The sequence below is a fragment of the Hemiscyllium ocellatum genome, chromosome 1 (genome assembly GCF_020745735.1).
Source record: "Hemiscyllium ocellatum isolate sHemOce1 chromosome 1, sHemOce1.pat.X.cur, whole genome shotgun sequence".
NCBI classification, from domain to species: Eukaryota; Metazoa; Chordata; class Chondrichthyes; order Orectolobiformes; family Hemiscylliidae; genus Hemiscyllium; species Hemiscyllium ocellatum.
In genome coordinates, this window is record NC_083401.1 from 142,171,825 (window position 1) to 142,190,572 (window position 18,748).

Sequence of the window (18,748 nt, forward strand, 5' to 3'; positions counted from 1 at the left end):
CATGCTTGTTCCCTATACTTTAAAACAATCCTTTAATGTTAACAGCCTCCTTGAATATTGACAAATGGGTGTAGTCAACAGAAATTCACCATGGTGATTAATTTAGTCAGGTGATGCAACTATTTGTGTGGCGGGGCTTAACTCTGAATCTAATGCAAAGAATTGCCGAACTTGATTTGCACTGAATTTAAAATTACTACCAAAATACCTCTGCTGCCTCAGCGCTCGAGTCCTGGGTTCAATTCCCACCTCAGGCAACTGACTGTGTGGAGTTTGCACATTCTCCCCGTGTCTACGTGGGTTTTCTCCGGGTGCTCCGGTTTCCTCCCACAGTCCAAAAATGTGTAGCTTAGGTGATTGGCCATGCTAATTTGCCCATAGTGCTAGGGGCAGGGGTAAATGTGTCTGGGTCTGGGTGAGTTGCGCTTTGGTGTGGAAGGGCCGAAGGGCCTGTTTTCACAATGTAAGTAAGTAATCTAATTTAATCAAATTTTTGTTTGTATTAGGTGATTGTATGAATTGCGTTGGAATGATGAGGGTAACCTTGCAAAACTGCACCATCTATATTTTTACAAACTTTATAATGTTATGTTTTTGGAACAAAATTCATCCTTGCCATTAAAACCTCTTCATGACGTTTTCTGTGTCATTCCATAAGACTATTTTTAGTAAATGTACAATTTTTTAATAATATTAATAAAATGTCAACAGCCCTTCCTTTTTGTGAGAGCACAGTAAACATTCAGTTCTGAAGAAGGGTCACTGGGCTTGAAACATTAACTCTGATTTCTCTCCACAGATGCTGCTGGATCTGCTGAGATTGTCCAGCAATCTCTGGGTTTTTTTTTCTCTGATTTCCAGCATCTACAGTCCTTTCAGTTTTTATTTAGTAAATATTCATTGGTTAATTTTACAGCATAATAAAATTGAATTTTCAAAACATCTACTTCTTTCCCCATCTTGGATTCACCAACTTCTTCCACTAAGTGGGTTTATCCAATACATAAGATGAAACATTTTGCAACTTACCTAACGTTGAGCAAGTGCAAACAGACAGGGTTAAATATCACCGAGGACTTGTCTTCAGTCTTGCACTTACCTGTTAGGAGTTCTGTCTCCTACCTGCACAACTATTAATAATCAATCATTTATTTGCTATCAACCATAACTAATGTAGTTAACAATACCAAAGTGCTTTGTGGGAGTGTACGGAGATGTCAGATAACATTTGGAGAATTTGCCAAGGTCATGATGCAAAAGAGAAGGATTTTGATGAAAGTTTTGAAAGGTTTAGAAAGATGAAGAGAAGTAGAGTGGCTCAATGATAGAATTCCTGAAAGAAAGAATATGAAGGCTTTATCATTATGGTGCAGAAGACGAAGGACAAAGTATAGCAGTCTGTAAAGATATCAATGTGGGAAGTGATTTTGATTGTAAGGCTGGAAAACAATCATAAATCAGATAAAGCAAAACTATATAGATGTGCATATGATGCTGTACAGCCAGTGGAATTTGACTGGAAGAATCAATCTATACAGTGTTTGCAACTTAGTGTGTGACATATTGCAAGCTGTAGATATTTAGACAACTTCGTGTTTGTGGAAGGAAGAACTAGAGAGGTTGTTAAGAAAAGACCTGATAACGTCATTGATAAAGTGAAGAAGACACAGTTGGAACTATCAAGACACTCGTGGTGAAACAGAGATGGAGATGAGTGAAAGTAAAATTGACTGCTTTGATTTTACAGTGAATGGGAATTGAATAAGAGAGGGACCCTAACTACATTCTTTTTACTTCACCATCCCCAAGGAATTGTTTTGAAATGCTAAAAAAAAGCACAAAAACAATAGATATTTCACAGCACAAGGAATAACAATAGCTTGCAAGGTGACAGAATAAAGAAAGATGGAATATATTTTCCTTTGTCATTATTCTTTACAAAAATCTGTTGTGGATATTAAATGATGATCTGTACTTTACATACTCATATCTTTACTTTCTTAGTAAAAGCAACAAGTTTACGTTACTTTTGCCAGTGAATCTTGAAAAATGGCTATTCTGCGGCCAATGGAACGTAGAGTGAATCTTACAGGAAGATCATGTCAGAAGATCTGTCTGATGGAGGTGTGGCACTCCAAAAGCTTGTGATTCCAAATAAACCCGCTGGACTGTAACCTGATTTTGTGTGACTTCTAACTTTGTCCACCCCAGTCCAGCACTGGCACCTCCACATCAGGAAGGTCATGGATTCATGAGTCCCATTTTGCCTCTTTGTTTGGTTGAGAATTTCATAGGAAAAAAATGACTAGTGAACAATATTTACATCAGCCGGCAAATTGTAGGACAGACAGATCCCCAGTAACAAGGTATTGGATCTCTTCAGGTTATGAATTGTTGTTGGAGTTTTTATAAATGCCAATTTATCTTTAAATCTGACTTTTCATCTCTTTTTCTTAATTCTAAGTTTTCCTCCTCTTTTCATTCCTTCTACCTGATTTGGCATTTATTTCACCCACCTTTTAACCCTCTTTCTCAGTCTTTGTTCTGTACATTTCCCAATTAATCAATCTCATTATTTAAGGAGGTATTGCTCATTCCATTGTTCACCATACTTCAACAAGCCCAACTGCAATTGCTATCATAGTGATAGCTCACAAAACCTATTGATAGCAACTTCAGGGTTAAAAAATAAGCAAGCGGAAGGGCTTAGGGATAAAACTAACATGGTTTATAAAATCCTTACTTCAGCATATTCTGCACCATAAATTAATTAACAAAAAAGAAAGCAGTTCCATCAGAAAAAAAACATTTACAATTTAAACAAAGTGTAAATGTAAATTTTCTAAAAATTGGTACAAAGTCAACATAAGTGAACCTGATAAGTGAGTAAGGATCTTCCAACATTACCCTGTTGTCCAAACCTATCACCTCCCATTTGCATCCCCCCAACACCTCTCCCCCCAATATGCAATAGAAATAATAATAGGATGAATTATCACATGATAAGGATGAACCATGACTAATTAAGTACAGTATTTCTAAGTTCCGTTTATATGCAGAGCAAAAAAATTGTTGATCAATATTTAGAGATTCAATTCCAATATCTGAAAATACAAGTATTCTTTCCTGCTCCTGATGGGTTATATTTGCAAAATTAACTGGGGTCAGTCAATCATAACTTCATGCATAGATGAAAATTATGTAATCTCCAAAACAGAAAATTTCAAATGAAAATAAGAATGATCAGTAGCAGAAAACATCAAAAGCCACATCATTTAAAAGAATAGTGTAAATAAATAAATAGGCAAGAAGTTATTTTCTACATCTTAAAACAGGTGACCTTCATACAAAAGTTCATAAAATGCTACAAACCACACCACTCACGCCATGCCACAAACCCTAGCATGCATCAGTGGAGAAAATTAATACTTCTAATTCCGTGCAGAAAAATAGAGTGAATTAAATTCAAAACTAGCACATTCTACGCTTGATCAAAGACTAACATTCCAGTTGGTACCTGAATGATCACCCGCCGGCGGATGACCCTGGTGGTTACTGTCTCCTCATCAGAACTGCTTTCCAGAGCCCCCAATTCTTCTGCTATTTCCTAGTGAAGGCAGTCAAGTAGATAGGGTTGCAAAGCTGACACACTGAAGTCTCATGTTATTATATACCTGAAAGGCTTGTTCTTTTTAACTTGCTCTTTGACATATTCTTCTTATTTTTCTGAAGGGATTATTTCATATATCCAATGAGTAATGGATTCCTGGTTGTCATATATTTGTGTTCCCTCATCTGACATTAATCAAACTAAATTACATTACTGACACTAAAAAGAATTGAGATATGAAAGGTTTTCTCCAAAGGCTAATTGAATCTTAACAACATTATAGTGTTTAAAAAGTTATTGAAATTTATGGAATAAAATATTAAACTTTTAAAACAACTGTGAAGTACTTTACGACTAATCTTTATGTTCATGTTTAAATTTTTTAAAGATTTCCTTCCTTTACAGATCTTCTTCACGACAAAGGTCTACTAGTAGCTACTTTCAAGGCTTTCACAATACTATTCTAAACAGTCTGAGATACAAAGAATGGACTGGAATGGCATTCCCATTGATACTCCTTTCATCTATATGAAAAGATGGAAAATATCTGATTTTTCTTTCCAATGACACAGCTGAAATATGAATCAGTGGCACAATACATGTGGCCACCAAAATTGCTGTGCACATCCAAATTATTTTCAGTAACTTTGAGATAAATATCAGACTGAACAGGCACATTTAAGTTTCTAGCTAACATAAAAACAGTTTATTTTAACATAAAACCAATTTATGGCAAAAATAATTTTATATTGCAAAAGAGTACATGCATTATTCTCCTTAGAAAGGGTGGATGTGACCTCAACAAAAGGTAAGAATGATTGCTAATTCTTATATTATAGACTGGTATGCTGATATTGAGAAAAGCATTTTGGAATAAATGCAGATATTGTTAAAACCTTGTCTGAACTTATTCTGATAATGTTAATAACACTCAAGAAAATATCTTCTGACCAGCAAGAAAAATTGATCATATGATAACTTTCCCCAAAGTTCTCCAAAGAAGCATAATCGGACAAAAATTGAGAGTGAACCAACGAAATTAAAAAACTTGATGGAGATGACATGATTCAAAGAGAGTCATAGATTTATATAGAGAAGTGGAGAGATAAAAAGTGTCAGGGATGGAATTCCTCAAAACTGGAAGGAAACAAGGAAATGGAAAAATGGCTGTACTTAGAGAGAAAAAAAAAATGGATTCAGAGAGATGTCACAAGATGTCACCTCCATTTGAATATGGAGGTGTTCCAGCTTTGGGAGTATTGAGAGTCATTAAGCATAAGGACAATGGGTGAAAGGAACTTTTGCTTGTTAGGATTCAGTACTTTGGATGAGGACAAGTTGTTTTGTGTGAGTAGTAGAAAGAAGAATTCCCAAGAAAATATTGGAATATCTGCACCGGAGGGTGAAAATCAGAATGCTCATGTAGCAATAATTACTAAATTAGCTGGTAAATGAAAAATCAATTGGGAACAGTGATAACACTGCTCATTGATATTGCTAATCTTCTAATATTAGATACCTTCATACTATTAGTTGTTCAGTTCAGATTCTGGGTAGTCATAGCTGATACCTTGTGTTTGTAATTTGTCAACCTTATATTTTTATGGATCTATGACCCTGAGAAAAGAGAGTGAAATTTAGTTATGTAAAAGCAGAAATCCAAGCAATTGACACTGCTCTTATGGAATCCAAACAAAACAAGTGCCCATATAAAATCATCAGGCTGAATCTTACATTTACTTGGCTACGTGGCAGTTGAGTTTTTTTTAATGGTTTGTTTGTCATGAGGCCTGTTGTATTTTCTCACTGAATCTTAGCAAACTCATCACATTAATGACCTAACCTGTGGCATCCCTCTCATCTGATTCTGGCCACATCTTATTATTCCTGGAACAGTACCAGGATTTCACCGAACTGATCACATCCCTGGTATTGCCATCTTTAAGAGGCTGCTGTTCACCTGGGAAGCGCTGCCCTGTACAATTCCTGACGTTTGCCCTAGACATGGCAGACAGGGCAAATTTGGTGCATGCTTTGTGACAGAGTTCTGGAAGTCCAACAGGACAGGGTGTCTTTCTCCCCCAGGGCAAGAGAGGAGGCCACAACACCAGACCAAGCCAGCCTGATCCAGGCTTTCCTGTACATAGTTCCAGAAAGCTATGTGGGGAAAAATGGCTATTTCCTTCCCCACTCCACCAGTATCGTCTCTCCATTGCCTCACACCATCTTTCACTGAGGCTCATGCTCTGCCACACTCACTATTACCCCTAACATTTACCTCACTCAATACCCACACCAATCCTGACACAATTAACCCTGCCTGGCCTCTGCTCTGCATGATCATTTGCTTGGGGCACCTCCCCAACTGCATCACAGTGATAATTGTGTCACCCACTTTCATCTCCCTTAATACCAGCCATTGTCTCATTCTAGAAGGAAAACAGCCCTCATAGGGCACAAAGAGTTATGATGAAGGGTGGACTGCCCAACACGTGACTGCTTACATCTTATGGGAGGAGCATCCTGATTCTCTCTGTCCCAAACAGCTGACTGGCCAGGTCCAATCTCTTGACTTACTGTGCCCGGATACCTTGCCCGAAAGCAACTCCCATTTGATTTATTTATTTATTTACAGAATGAGGGTATCATTGGCCAGACCAGCAATTTATTGCCTGTCCCGAAGTGTTCAGAGGGCTGTTTAAAGTTAACCACATTGCTGTGGGTCTAGACTTCCATGTAGGCCAGACTAGGTAAGATGGAAGTTTCCTTCCCTAAAGGACATTAGTAAATCAGAATGGTTTATTTCAATAATCAACATTGGATTCATGGTCATTATTAGACTGCTAGTTTCAGATTTTTTTTATTGAATTCAATTTCACCCTCTGCCCTGGTAGGATTCAAATCCAGATCCACAGAACATTAGCAGGGTCTATGCATTAATTCTCTTGTGATAATACCACAAGACTATTACCTCCCCAAGTGACCTGACTGAGGCCTTATGACAACCATGACAAGCTTCCTGACTTTGTGACTTTTTACTGCACTGAAAAGCAAGGAAATGCAACAGTACTGACAGCCTGGTACCCCCAGTTGAGGGAACAACTGGCAAAAAGAAAGGCAAGGCTATGAGCATCCAAGTAGGTTCAGAGTTAGTGAGCACTTTGACAGGCCAGAAATATAGCTTGGTCCAGTCCATGAGCTGAGTGCATATTCCTGAATGTACTGAATCCTTGGCCTAGCTATACAGTGATAATTGCTAGAGCAACCCAAGGTGTGAGACTGAAGTACTGTAAAGAAGAGTGCTGTAAATGAATGGGACACATGCCCACAAGTGTTCTTATAGGCACATATCAGGTGCCAATATTGCTCGTGACTGGTGTCCACAGAATGCGCCCCAACAAGTTAGTGCCCAGCATTCAACAAGGAAGTGGCAAGTCACCAGGTATATGCTCTAACTTTCATATCTCTTGATCTCTTGCTTATTTGGCAGGATGGGAAGCTGAATATTAATGAGATGAGTTGCAGCATTAATAAGGCGTTTAAAAATACGAATTAGCATTGCACTGCTCCCTAGTGAGAAACTTCCAACACCACTTGACAAGTTATTTAAGATGCAGTAAGTTGCTTCCAATGTCAATATAGGACTCACAACACATCTTGCACATTTCTGCTAAAATCTCACCACAAACTATGTCAATTAGGCCCCTATAAGGTCCTACCCTTAGTTTCTCTTGCATCATATTATTTTCATGAAAAGGAATGTTCAATATTGCTGTGACAATCTTACCTTTTCAAGTGTTTTCTCCCCAAAGGCCTTTTTCATTTTTTCTGGCAGCTCCTCAGTTGTTTCCACAATAGTGGGGCCAGTCGTTTGGGAAGCATGCAAACCCTCATAAATTTGAACTTCATCAGGTTCCTGAACAATGGGACTTTCTTCCTCTATCCTCAGTGTTACCATTTCTTCAGGCTGTTCAATTGCCCCTTTCCCCTGGGCATCATGTTCCAGTTCCTCACCTTTTCCTTTTTGCAAATTAGTTAGTTCCCCATCAGATTCTGCAGACTCTTGTTTCCCCAGTCTGTACAGAAAAATATTCATGACATGTAAGTATTCCAACCATTTGGCTATTATAAGTGACAGCCAAAGTTTCCCTCATTAAGTTGACTTTCCACTAAGTTTGACCAATAGCAGTAAAAACCATAAAGCTGCATTAATTGATGTTTTAATATTCAACTGGGCAATTTACAGATTAATTCAAACTTTGAAAATGACCCATTATTGCATACTTGAGATAGGTTCCAAACTGACCATCAGTAAAAACACAAATATAATCAAATGCAAATCACTCCTATGCCAACAATTTTCCATATAATCTGGCTGATTCTGGTCAAACTCCAGCAATAAAGCTAAGTGAAACATTTGGGGAGACATCAACAGGAAGCTTCTTTGGATGAAATCAAGGATCGTTTCCCTGGTAGTAACTTGTAGCCTCATGATTTCCTGTTCCTACCGTCTCCACATTTCCTACCAACCTCAAGTGTGAATCAAGTGTTGGGACATTTAAATAAGGGTACAATTGTGGTGCCATCCTGGGCACTTCCTATTTGCTGCAGACTCCACTTCAGGTTAACATCTGGTTTTAGGAATTTGTTCCAAATCCACGTCTGAACTCTGTAGAACACATATTTGTATCACCCGACTTCTCCTTGTGGTAATTTGTGTTTTACTTTATGGATTGTCAAAAAGGAAACTGATGCAAAGACCTAACTACAATAATAATAACTAATAATAATCACTTTGGTTTAGAATTGTGTTTAGTTTCTAATACACAGTTGACCTTTATATAGTGTCCTAATTTGTTAATTAATAGAACTTCTTGTAAACCAGGTTTTTAAGCTCTATATTGTGAATCAAACTGGCAAGGAAATGTTTTAAGCTCGAACTGGCTTCAGGCCAACTACTGAAGCGGTCTTGACACTGCCTCAAAGAAGCATGTAATATTAATGTAGAAATAAAGCCTTGCACTTTTTTTTAGAAAAATTTGGATAGTGAAATCAAATCCCAGAAGAAACCTAACAAGGTGAACAACTATTCTTACCAAAATAGCTGCCTTCATGTAGTAAATATCAAAATTTTAAGTCCGGTTCTTACAATATTGGATCATAATTGAAATATAATGCACCATCAACTGTAGCTATCTTTAGCTTTGTGCTGAACAGGAGGACATTATAGGGTCACTGAGAGATGGGAGTTAAACAGTTTACTTTCTCTGTAATGTGAGAAGTTTCACATTAGTAAACACCAGGAATCTAAACTCAGCTACTAAAAGATAGAAATTATGATAAATGACATTCCTGTATGAATATTGAACCAAGTTTCTATGAAATCCTTCACTGTACTCTCAACCATCCTGTTTAGTAGTAAAGCAGCACTTATGTAAGCATCCAATGTATAATCGAGATAAAAAGAGAAAACAAAGTTAAAACTAATTTAACAATTAGCTGGAACATATAAAACTTTTGAACTTGAAGTAGATGAAACCTTACATGGACCGTTCCCTTTGAGCGTCAGAAAGTGATTTCTCCTTTGCTTCATCATCTTTTCCTTTTTCAGCTTGTATCAAGGGCTTTGACATGGACTGTTCATCCACGGACTCTTTTGACTGATCTTGTGACTTTGCTGTGGCTTTCGGGCTTTCTTCCTGAGGTTTACAGCAACTGATGGAACTGTCTTCCTCTGAGACAAGAGGTGGTTGTGTTTGAAAGCATTCACCATGGTGTTCACGAACTGCTTGGGCTAGATCACTGTATAGCTCTCTACAAGCTGGTTGTCCAAATCTCATGGTCTTTGGACTGTACAGGTCATCTGAAAGTGCAGAGAAACCTGCAAGCAGAAATAACAGTGCTTACTGTTAGTTGCTATTATTAACAATTCTAGGAAAGCAATGTGTTTACAGGTCTGAATATTTACTCTAGTTGCCTTTTGTGACGATGTATTCAATAGATATGCATCTAAAACACTAATGAATATTCTATCCCTGCTATTTATTAATTCTAAAGATGAACAAGCGATAGGTATGACATGAGAAAGCATTAGGCAGAGCACTGACTCACTAGACTGCACCTGAAAGACAAGCTTGGAGTACTGATTTAGGAGTGGCCTTTAAATAGTCACCATTTTTGTTGGGGAAGAATCGGGTAACTTAGAGGAAGTAGGGCATGTAGATTTTGGACAGCATTGCGGAGGTACATAAATATGAGGTGCAATAGTGAGAATCAGGTTTGTTTCCCTTGTTTACTATTATTTGCTTTTCCACTGGATGTGAACATCACTGTCAAGGCTAAACTTTACTGCCCACTCCCAACTGCCCATGAACTGAAAGGTTTACAGTACCATTTCAGAGAACATTTAAGATTTAACCACATGAAAGTGGATCTAGAGTGATGCAATAAGGATGTCGAGATGGGTTTTCATGATGATCAAGAATAGTTTCATGGTCACTATTACCATGATGAACTTTATATTCTAGGTTTTTATTAACTGAATTTAAATCCTATCAGCTACCCAAAGTATAAAGCCTGGACCTTTGAACTGTGAGTCCAGACCAACATCCAGATGCCAACCTCACTCCCAGCAGAAGGATGGATGAAAAAAAGAACTTTTAAAAAGTTGATTTTTTTAAATTGCCTCCTAACGTAAAACTAGTTTTTGTGGATTGGTTGTCAGCTTCTCATTCCTATTCAATAGAATGGAAATTAAACTTGGGGCAAGGAGGGTGGATGCTGAACTTTTCACAGGCAAATAATATCATCAACTGCAAACATGGAAGCGCTACAGCAACATGGAGTTGTGGGTGTCTTTAACAAGCATTGTATGGGACATTGGGCTGTCAGCGGAATGGAGCTGTACTCTTGAGAACTGAATGGCCAGCTGCTTCTGCAATCTCTGCAGAACCAGATCTCAGGAGAGGATCCTACGGGATGTACAAGCAGTCTCACAAAGACTGACAGTTACTGTATCCAAGTAACCAAATTATTTACTCATAGACTCAGAAAAGTATAGCACAGAACAAGCCCTTTGGCCCACAATGTTGTGCCGAGATTTAATCCTAATGTAAAATATAGTAACTTAACCTACACACCCCTCAGCTCATGATATCCAAATGCATGTCCAGCAGTTGCTTAAATGCCCCCAGTGACTGCTTTCACCACCACAGCTGGCAACGCATTCCATGCATTCACAACTCTCTGCATAAAGAACCTATCTCTGACTTCTCCTTTACACCTTCCTCCTAATATCTTCAAACTATGACTTCTCGTACCAGTCAATCTTGTCCTGGGGAAATAGTTGGTGAAGAATCGGGTAACCTTGAGAGTGGTGGGGCATGTAGATTTTGGAGTGCATGTGTAGAGGCGCAATGAGAGGGGGAATGATTAAAGGGAGGTGGTTTTACACTGGGCATGCACTGAAAGGCCCACAAAGAATATACTCTCTTTACCAGCTTTTTCAAGCATGTTTTTGGGGTGGGGGCGGAGAGGTCAGGAAGAAGATCGCAGGTTAGGAAGGCAGTGCTGAGTTCGAAGGATTTGACTGAGACAAGGTGGGGGAGGGGAAATGAGGAAACTGGAGAAACCTAAGTTCATCCCTTGTGGTTGGAGAGTTCCTAGGTGGAAGATGAGGCGCTCTTCCTCCAGCCGTTGCTATGGTCTGGCGATGGAGGAGTCCAAGGACCTGCATGTCCTTGGTGGACTGGGAGGGGGAGTTGAAGTGTTGAGCAATGGGGTGGTTGGGTTGGTTGGTCCGGGTGTCCCAGAGGTGTTTCCTGAAACGTTCCGCAAGTAGGCGGCCTGTCTCCCCAATATAGAGGGGGCCACATCGGGTGCAGCGGATGCAGTAAATGATGTGTGTGGAGGTGCAGGTGAATTTGTGGTGGATATGGAAGGATCCCTTGGGGCCTTGGAGGGAAGTAAGGAGGAAGGTGTGGACGCAAGTTTTGCATTTCTTGCAGTTGCAGGGGAAGGTGCCAGGAGTGGAGGTTGGATTGGTGGAGGGGTGTGGACCTGACGAGGGAGTCACAGAGAGAGTAGTATTTTCGGAACGCTGATAGGGGAGGGGAGGGAAATATATCTCTGGTGGTGGGGTCCGTTTGGAGGTGGTGGAAATGACGACGGATGATACAACATATATGGAGGTTGGTGGGGTGGTAGGTGAGGACCAGTGGGGTTCTGTCCTGGTGGCGAATGGAGGGGCGGGGCTCAAGGGACGAGGAGTGGAAAGTGGAGGAGAGCATCGTCGATCACGTCTGGGAGGAAATTGCAGTCTTCGAAGGAGACCATCTGGGTTGTACGGTATTGGAACTGGTCCTCCTGGCGGAGGAGATGAAGGAATTGGGAGTGCGGGATGGCGTTTTTACAGGGGGCAGGGTGGGAGGAGGTGTAGTCTAGGTAGCTGTGGGAGTCAGTTGGTTTATAGTAAATGTCCGTGTTGATTCGGTTGCCCAAGATAGAAATGGAAAGGTCTAGGAAGGGGAGGGAGGAGTCTGAAACGGTCCAGGTAAATTTGAGGTCAGGGTGGAAGGTGTTGGTAAAGTGGGTGAACATCCTCGTGGGAGCACAAGGCAGCGCCGATACAGTCATCGATGTAGCGGAGGAAAAGGTGGGGGTGGTACCAGTGTAGCTGCGGAAGATGGACTGTTCCACATATCCTACGAAGAGGCAGGCATAGCGGGGGGCCATGCGGGTGCCCATGGCTACTCCTTTGGTTTGGAGGAAGTGGGAGGATTGGAAAGAGAAGTTATTCAGGGTGAGGGCCAGTTCAGTCAGTCGAAGGAGGGTGTCAGTGGAAGGGTACTGGTTGGTACGGCGGGAAAGGAAGAAGCGGAGAGCTTTGAGTCCTTCATGATGGGGGATGGAGGTGTACAGGGACTGGATGTCTACGGTGAAGATAAGGCATTGGAGACCGGGGAAGCGAAAATCATGGAGGAGATGGAGGGCGTGGGTGGTGTCCCGAACGTAGGTGGGGAATTCTTCGACTAAGGGGAACAGGACCGTGTCGAGGTATGCAGAGATGAGTTCTGTGGGGCAGGAGCAGGCTGAGACAATGGGTCGGCCGGGGCAGTCAGGTTTGTGGATTTTGGGCAGGAGGTAGAAACAGGTGGTGCGGAGTTGTGGGACTATGCGGTTGGAGGCGGTGGATGGGAGATCCTCTGAGGTGATGAGGTTGTGGATGGTCTGGAAGATGATGGTTTGGTGGTGGGAAGTGGGGTCATGGTCAAGAGGGCAGTAGGAGGAGGTGTCCGCAAGCTGGCGTTTAGCCTCAGCGATGTAAAGGTCGGTGCGCCAAACTACTACCGCGCCTCCCTTGTCTGCATCTTCCTCATAGCCTCGCTGCAGTCCACACAGTGGCCAGTACTCCCAAAGGCACTACTGAAATGTGAAAGCTCTCAGCTCATTAATTGGTGAGGAGCACTGTCAGGCAGACTACACCCCCATTTATCTCCTGCTGAGGGGTGGAGTGCTTGTCTCAAGCAAATTAAAGGGCCTTCAGCCATTTTATTTGCTGCAGAAACAGCCAGACAAGCAAAGACAGCCTCGCCCAACTTCAAATGCAATCCATCATGTTTCTTTAAAGGAAAGATAACTGCATTCACTAAAACACAAACTCGAAAAGCAAATGGCTGAAAATCCATAATTTTATTGGTGAAACCCTGCTGGAACTCTGGGGTGGACTGCGAAAGGGCCACAAGGTACACTGAGCCACAGCCCTCCCTTAGGTTTTTTGCTGGGTCTTGTTGGCTGTTGTGCCCCAAACAAGGTCAGTACTATAGACACACAAGAGCAAACAAAAAACTACCTTGGCACTCTTACCAAAGAAGGCAATGAGTGCAACCACTTGCCAGTTCTGAAGAACACCTCAACAACTCTCAAGGTCTGCAACAGAGGTGCCCAGTCATTGTATGTGCTGAATGTCAATATTTAAACAAATTGGTCGGTCTTTATCCCGTCATCATTGGCGAGTGTAACTTAGCATGTATGGCAGGGTCTCTGACCTAGTTGTGCAGTTGTACTGAATGAAAATCTATTTCCACTTCCGAATGTTCCTTTCTAAGTTCAAATTAGGATTGGCTTGCATTTTTGGCACTGACAGAAAACTATTGGTTGCAGATTGGTCAACTGTTCTGCCTACTATTCACTGAAAGAAGTCAATGAATAAGACAATTTGGTGTACAATAGATTATTTATCCATCATTAGTTTTCTATTGATGCTGTAAATCTTCCTGAGTTGATTTTTACCGAGTGTTACATGTTAGTTCTCTTACATTTTAGGAATTGCACTTACCTTCACTGTGATCCAGTGCTATTGTTTGTTCAATCTCTGCATAAGTGCGGGAGACATGCTCTCTGCTGGGTGAAATCTGTGTAGTTTCCAATAAACTGATAATATCCATCCGATTAATTTTGGTCAATGTCTCCATTAGTTTTTCATCTTTAAATAAAAGGAACAAAAATGTTGATAGATTATATACTTAATAAATTATCTTTTACACCTGTCAAAGAACTGAAATAAAATGCACAAAATAAGATAATGTGTTCTTTTTTTCCAGTCTAAAGTTCGAACTTCATAAGTGTCAAGGCTCTCACCAGCATAAAATTGTTTTAGTTTAAAATTCCACACTCTCTGGAAGCACATTTATATTCTCAACCAATCTACTAGGACAACATTAGGAAGAAAGAAAAGGAAACATTAATGAGACATCTGAACAAAATACTGCCTATGTCTCAGGGTTTAGACAAACAGACAAACGAGCTTTTATAAATATTGAACAATGCCTGTGAAGAAATAGCAGACTTATCTAGTAGGCAAAATTTGATACCTGTAATAAAAAGCCTGTATAATTAATCTGATAACCTTGGCTGAATACAAATGCATGGGGAAGAACGGAGAATGAAATTGCAGGGCAAAAAAAGTGTATGAAAATAGAGCAGTGGGTCTTCAATTGTTGTATAATTCCAATATGACTTAGGAACTGTACATTCATACGTATGTAAACATAAACATGCAGAGTGCTATCACTAATAACTGCACTAAGTGGTCTGCAGCACATTGTATGATGTGATGAAACTCCAGCATTTGTGTCTAAAAGTGTGATTATTTTGAAACCATAAAGAACTACAAGACTTACATAATGGGAACATATGTCTGCGAATAAAACCCAAGAATCATAAAAAAGATAAAATGCTGATTTAGATTGAGAAAAATCAATCCAAATTAGTGCCAGAGTAGGGGAAAAATAATTGAGTGATGCATGCATAAACAAAATGGCTTCCTCCTCAGCAACAAACTCAAAACTCCAGCTCAGAATGATTTGGGAGGCCAATGATGCCATTGAGGAGTATACAAAAGTGTTGTGACATTTTCTAAAAGATACTGGTGAAAAGCTTCAGTTACATATTTTTATGGCCAGGAGGCAAAGGGTTAGATCCATGAAGTAGCTGGGAGATGAGACAGGATGGCAGCAAAACCTAGCCAAAATTGGAAAAAGTCAGCATACACCTTCAGTCAAACTTAACCACTGGATCCATTAATATGAATTTGAAAGCCTGAAACAGGAATCAGGTGAGCCTGTTGATAATTTACTAATGAGACTATGAACATAGCCAGCAAGTGCTAGTCCAAAGAAACAGACTAGATTAGATGCCCTATAGTGCGCATACAGGCCATTTGGCTCAACAAGTCCACACCGACTCTCCAAAGAGTAACCCACCGAGACCCAATTCTCTCTGACTAATGCACCTAACACTCGACAATTTAGGATGGCCAATCCACCCGACATTCACAGATAAAAGGATAGTAGATCGGCTCACTTAGGAGCTCAGCAAACCCTGATGTATAAAAGCAGTAATTGGTAAAGACAAGCTCACAAATATCATGAAGCCACAAACAGAGAAATGAACACACTGGCTACCCAAACAGCTAGCTTGCAATTAAGTCAAGTGAAAGGCAACACAGTGGATGCAGTGAAATTGCAACAAAAGAATGCACACTGGAAAGAGAGAAAGATATGCAAGTACTGTAGATGACATACAAGTTTACAAAAGCAATGCCTTGCTTTGGATCAAGCTGTGGATAGAGTCATAGAGATGTACAGCATGGAAACAGACCCCTTGGTCCAATCTGTCCATGCCAACCAGATATCCCAATCCAATCTAGTCCTACTGCCAGCACCCAGCCCATATCCCTCCAAATCTTTCCTATTCATATCCCCATCCAAATGCCTCAAATGTTGCCTTTGTACCAGCCTCCACCACTTCCTGTGGCATCTCATTCTATACACGTACCACCCTCTGTGTGAAAAAGTTGCCCCTTAGGTCTCTTTTATATCTTTCCCCTCTCACACTAAACCTATGCCCTCTAGTTTTGGACTCCCCAACTCCAGGGAAAATACTTTGCCTATTTACCCTATCCATGCCCCTCTTAATTTTGTAAACCTCTATAAGGTCATCCTTCAGCCTCTGATGCTCCAGGGAAAACAGCCCCAGCCTGTTCAGCCTCTCCTTATAAGTCAAATCCTCCAACCCTGGCAACATCCTTGTAAATCTTTTCTGAACCATTGTATCCGTTGCTCCTGATGCAGTCTCCTCTACATTGGGGAGACTGGACACCTACTAGCAGAGCGCTTTAGGGAACATTTCTGGGACACCCACATCAATGAACCACACCACCCTGTGGCCTAACATTTCAACTCCCCCTCTCACTCTGCCGAGGACATGGAGGTACTGGGCCTCCTTCACCACCGCTCCCTCACCATCAGACGCCTAGAGGAAGAACGCCTCATCTTCCGTCTTGGAACACTTCAACCCCAGGGCATCAATGTGGACTTCAACAGTTTCCTCATTTCCCCTTCCCCCACCTCATCCTAGTTCCAAACTTCCAGCTCAGCACTGTCCCCATGACTTGTCCTGCCTATCTTCTTTTCCACCTATCCACTCCATCCTCCCCCCATCCCCGACCTATCACCTTTATCCCCTCCCCCACTCACCTATTGTACTCTATGCCACTTTCTCCCCACTCCCACCCTCCTCTAGCTTATCTCTCTATGCTTCAGGCTCTCTGCCTTTATTCCTGATGAAAGGCTTTTGCCCGAAACGTCGATTTTACTGCTTCTCGGAACTGCTGTGCTCTTCCAGCACCACTAATCCAGAATCTGGTTTCCAGCATCTGCAGTCATTGTTTTACCCAATATCCTTCCTATAACAGGGCGACCAGAACCACACACTATTCCAGAAGAGACTTAACCAACGTCCTCGTCATGACGTCTGAACCCCTACTCTAGTCAGATCCCACCCTGAAATGCAACAGTTTTGGCACCTTTTTCTCAGGAAAGATATACTGGTATTGGAGGCAGTTCAGGGAAGGTTCACTAGGCTGATACAGACTATGGTTGGACTATCTTATGAGCCAAGATTGAGTAGGTTGGGCCTGCATTCATTAGAATTTCAGAGTAAGAAGTTATTGAAAGATACAAGATACTTAGGGGATGGGACAGGATAGATGTTTTCCTTTGTGGGAGAGTCTAGGACTAGAAGGTATAATCTCACATTGAGAGGTTACCAGTTTAAGACAGGTAAGAATGAATTTCCTCAGAGAGTGGTGTATCTGTGGGATTCTTTACCACAGAGCATTGTTGAGGATGGGTCAATAAGTATATTGAAGTCTGAGATAGGCAGATTTTTAAGCTGTAAATGGAATCAAGAGATATGGAGAAATGGCAGAAGAGAGGAGTTGAGGATTATTAGGTCAACCATGACCTCACTAAATGGTGGAATTGACTTGACAGGCTGAATTGCCTTCTTCTGCTTCTACACCTTATAGTTAAAGACAAGAATGCAGACAAATGTAGTCAGCTGGATTTGAACCAACAAGGTGAGACCTAAATGAGTTATTAATCCATCACCTTAACCAATCAGCCACAATTACCAAGCTGTCCTAACGTAGAAATATATTGCCATTCCTTCACTATTACTAGATGCAGGTCTTGGTACTCTCTTCCTACAGTACTGTATGCCAATACCAGATGGACTGTAGCACTTCAGGGATGTGGCTCATCAATAATTTCTCAGGGATAATGAGCAATGGACAATAAATACATGTCTTGCCAGTGACACCCACATTCAATGAAAACAAAATCATGGTTAGATGACGGAAAGACATGGTGCCAGAGTCACACTGGGAAGGTCATAGTGTTACTTTCTAAAGGAGGCCAAGGCACCACACAAGCAATTTCTGTGGCTATGTTTCTAGGGACAATATAGCAAGCTCTGGGACTATTTGCAAGGAAGAATAAGTCAATTTTAATCAAAACTTAGATGCCATGATAATTCAGGTCACCCTCAACCTTTGCTCAGAACTGGAGCAGGCAATCTAGATGAAAGTGAGGCAACGATTACTCATGGCAGTGATTGGTAAGGTTCATGCGATAAGAAACTGCTTGCTCTAGTTAGCTCCAAATGTGCAGTTAATTTGAGAAGATTGGTGTCAAAAAAAGTAGTTTACTATTCCTACGCCACATGTTGGTTTCCACATTGGATCCATGGGAGGATGCCATGAGAAGTAGCCAAAGTGGCTGAAATTTTGTTTGAGGAAATCCAATCCTGAATTAATGACAGGAATGCACAATGGATGAGGAGTAATGAAGGACTAAAATAGCAATTTGGTGATGGAACTAGGAAACAATGAGAAGGTCAGGCTGGACTGAGAACAACTGACAACAAGTGATCAATTCTGTGTTAAGTCTTGACACATGTATGACATAATTTTGAAATGCTACTTTCAGGTGCCATAGATCACAATGCTTTTACTGACAAATATAGTTAATGGAAACAGTTAACATTTACCACTAGAAACTAATACTATTTGTGGACTACTATATTCCTGACACTATGATTGACCTTTATCTTTTACTAATAGTGACACTTGTAAGCAATTTAAGCAAGGAAAATACTACCTGAAGCATTCTTGCCATCTCTTTCTATCCAGTACTTCAAAAGTGCATGGCTCTGGTCCACCAATGAATTTGGATTTTCAATTCTGATTTGGTGGATCTGTTCCTCACTGAAATCCAGGTCCCTGGCCAGCTCTAA

At 40.8% G+C, this 18,748-nt stretch overlaps 1 protein-coding gene across 1 annotated transcript in view; it reads right to left on the reverse strand.

Annotated features, from left to right (window-relative positions):
- ank2b (ankyrin 2b, neuronal) overlaps positions 1-18,748 on the reverse strand; it is a 399,789-nt gene that overhangs the window by 19,201 nt on the left and 361,840 nt on the right. The window contains exons 40-44 of the mRNA XM_060826565.1: positions 18,613-18,744; positions 13,947-14,093; positions 9,155-9,491; positions 7,398-7,686; positions 3,518-3,607 (exon numbers count right to left, since the gene is read on the reverse strand). Of these exons, the coding sequence (XP_060682548.1) occupies positions 3,518-3,607; positions 7,398-7,686; positions 9,155-9,491; positions 13,947-14,093; positions 18,613-18,744 (995 nt within the window). The remainder of the gene's footprint in view (positions 1-3,517; positions 3,608-7,397; positions 7,687-9,154; positions 9,492-13,946; positions 14,094-18,612; positions 18,745-18,748) is intronic.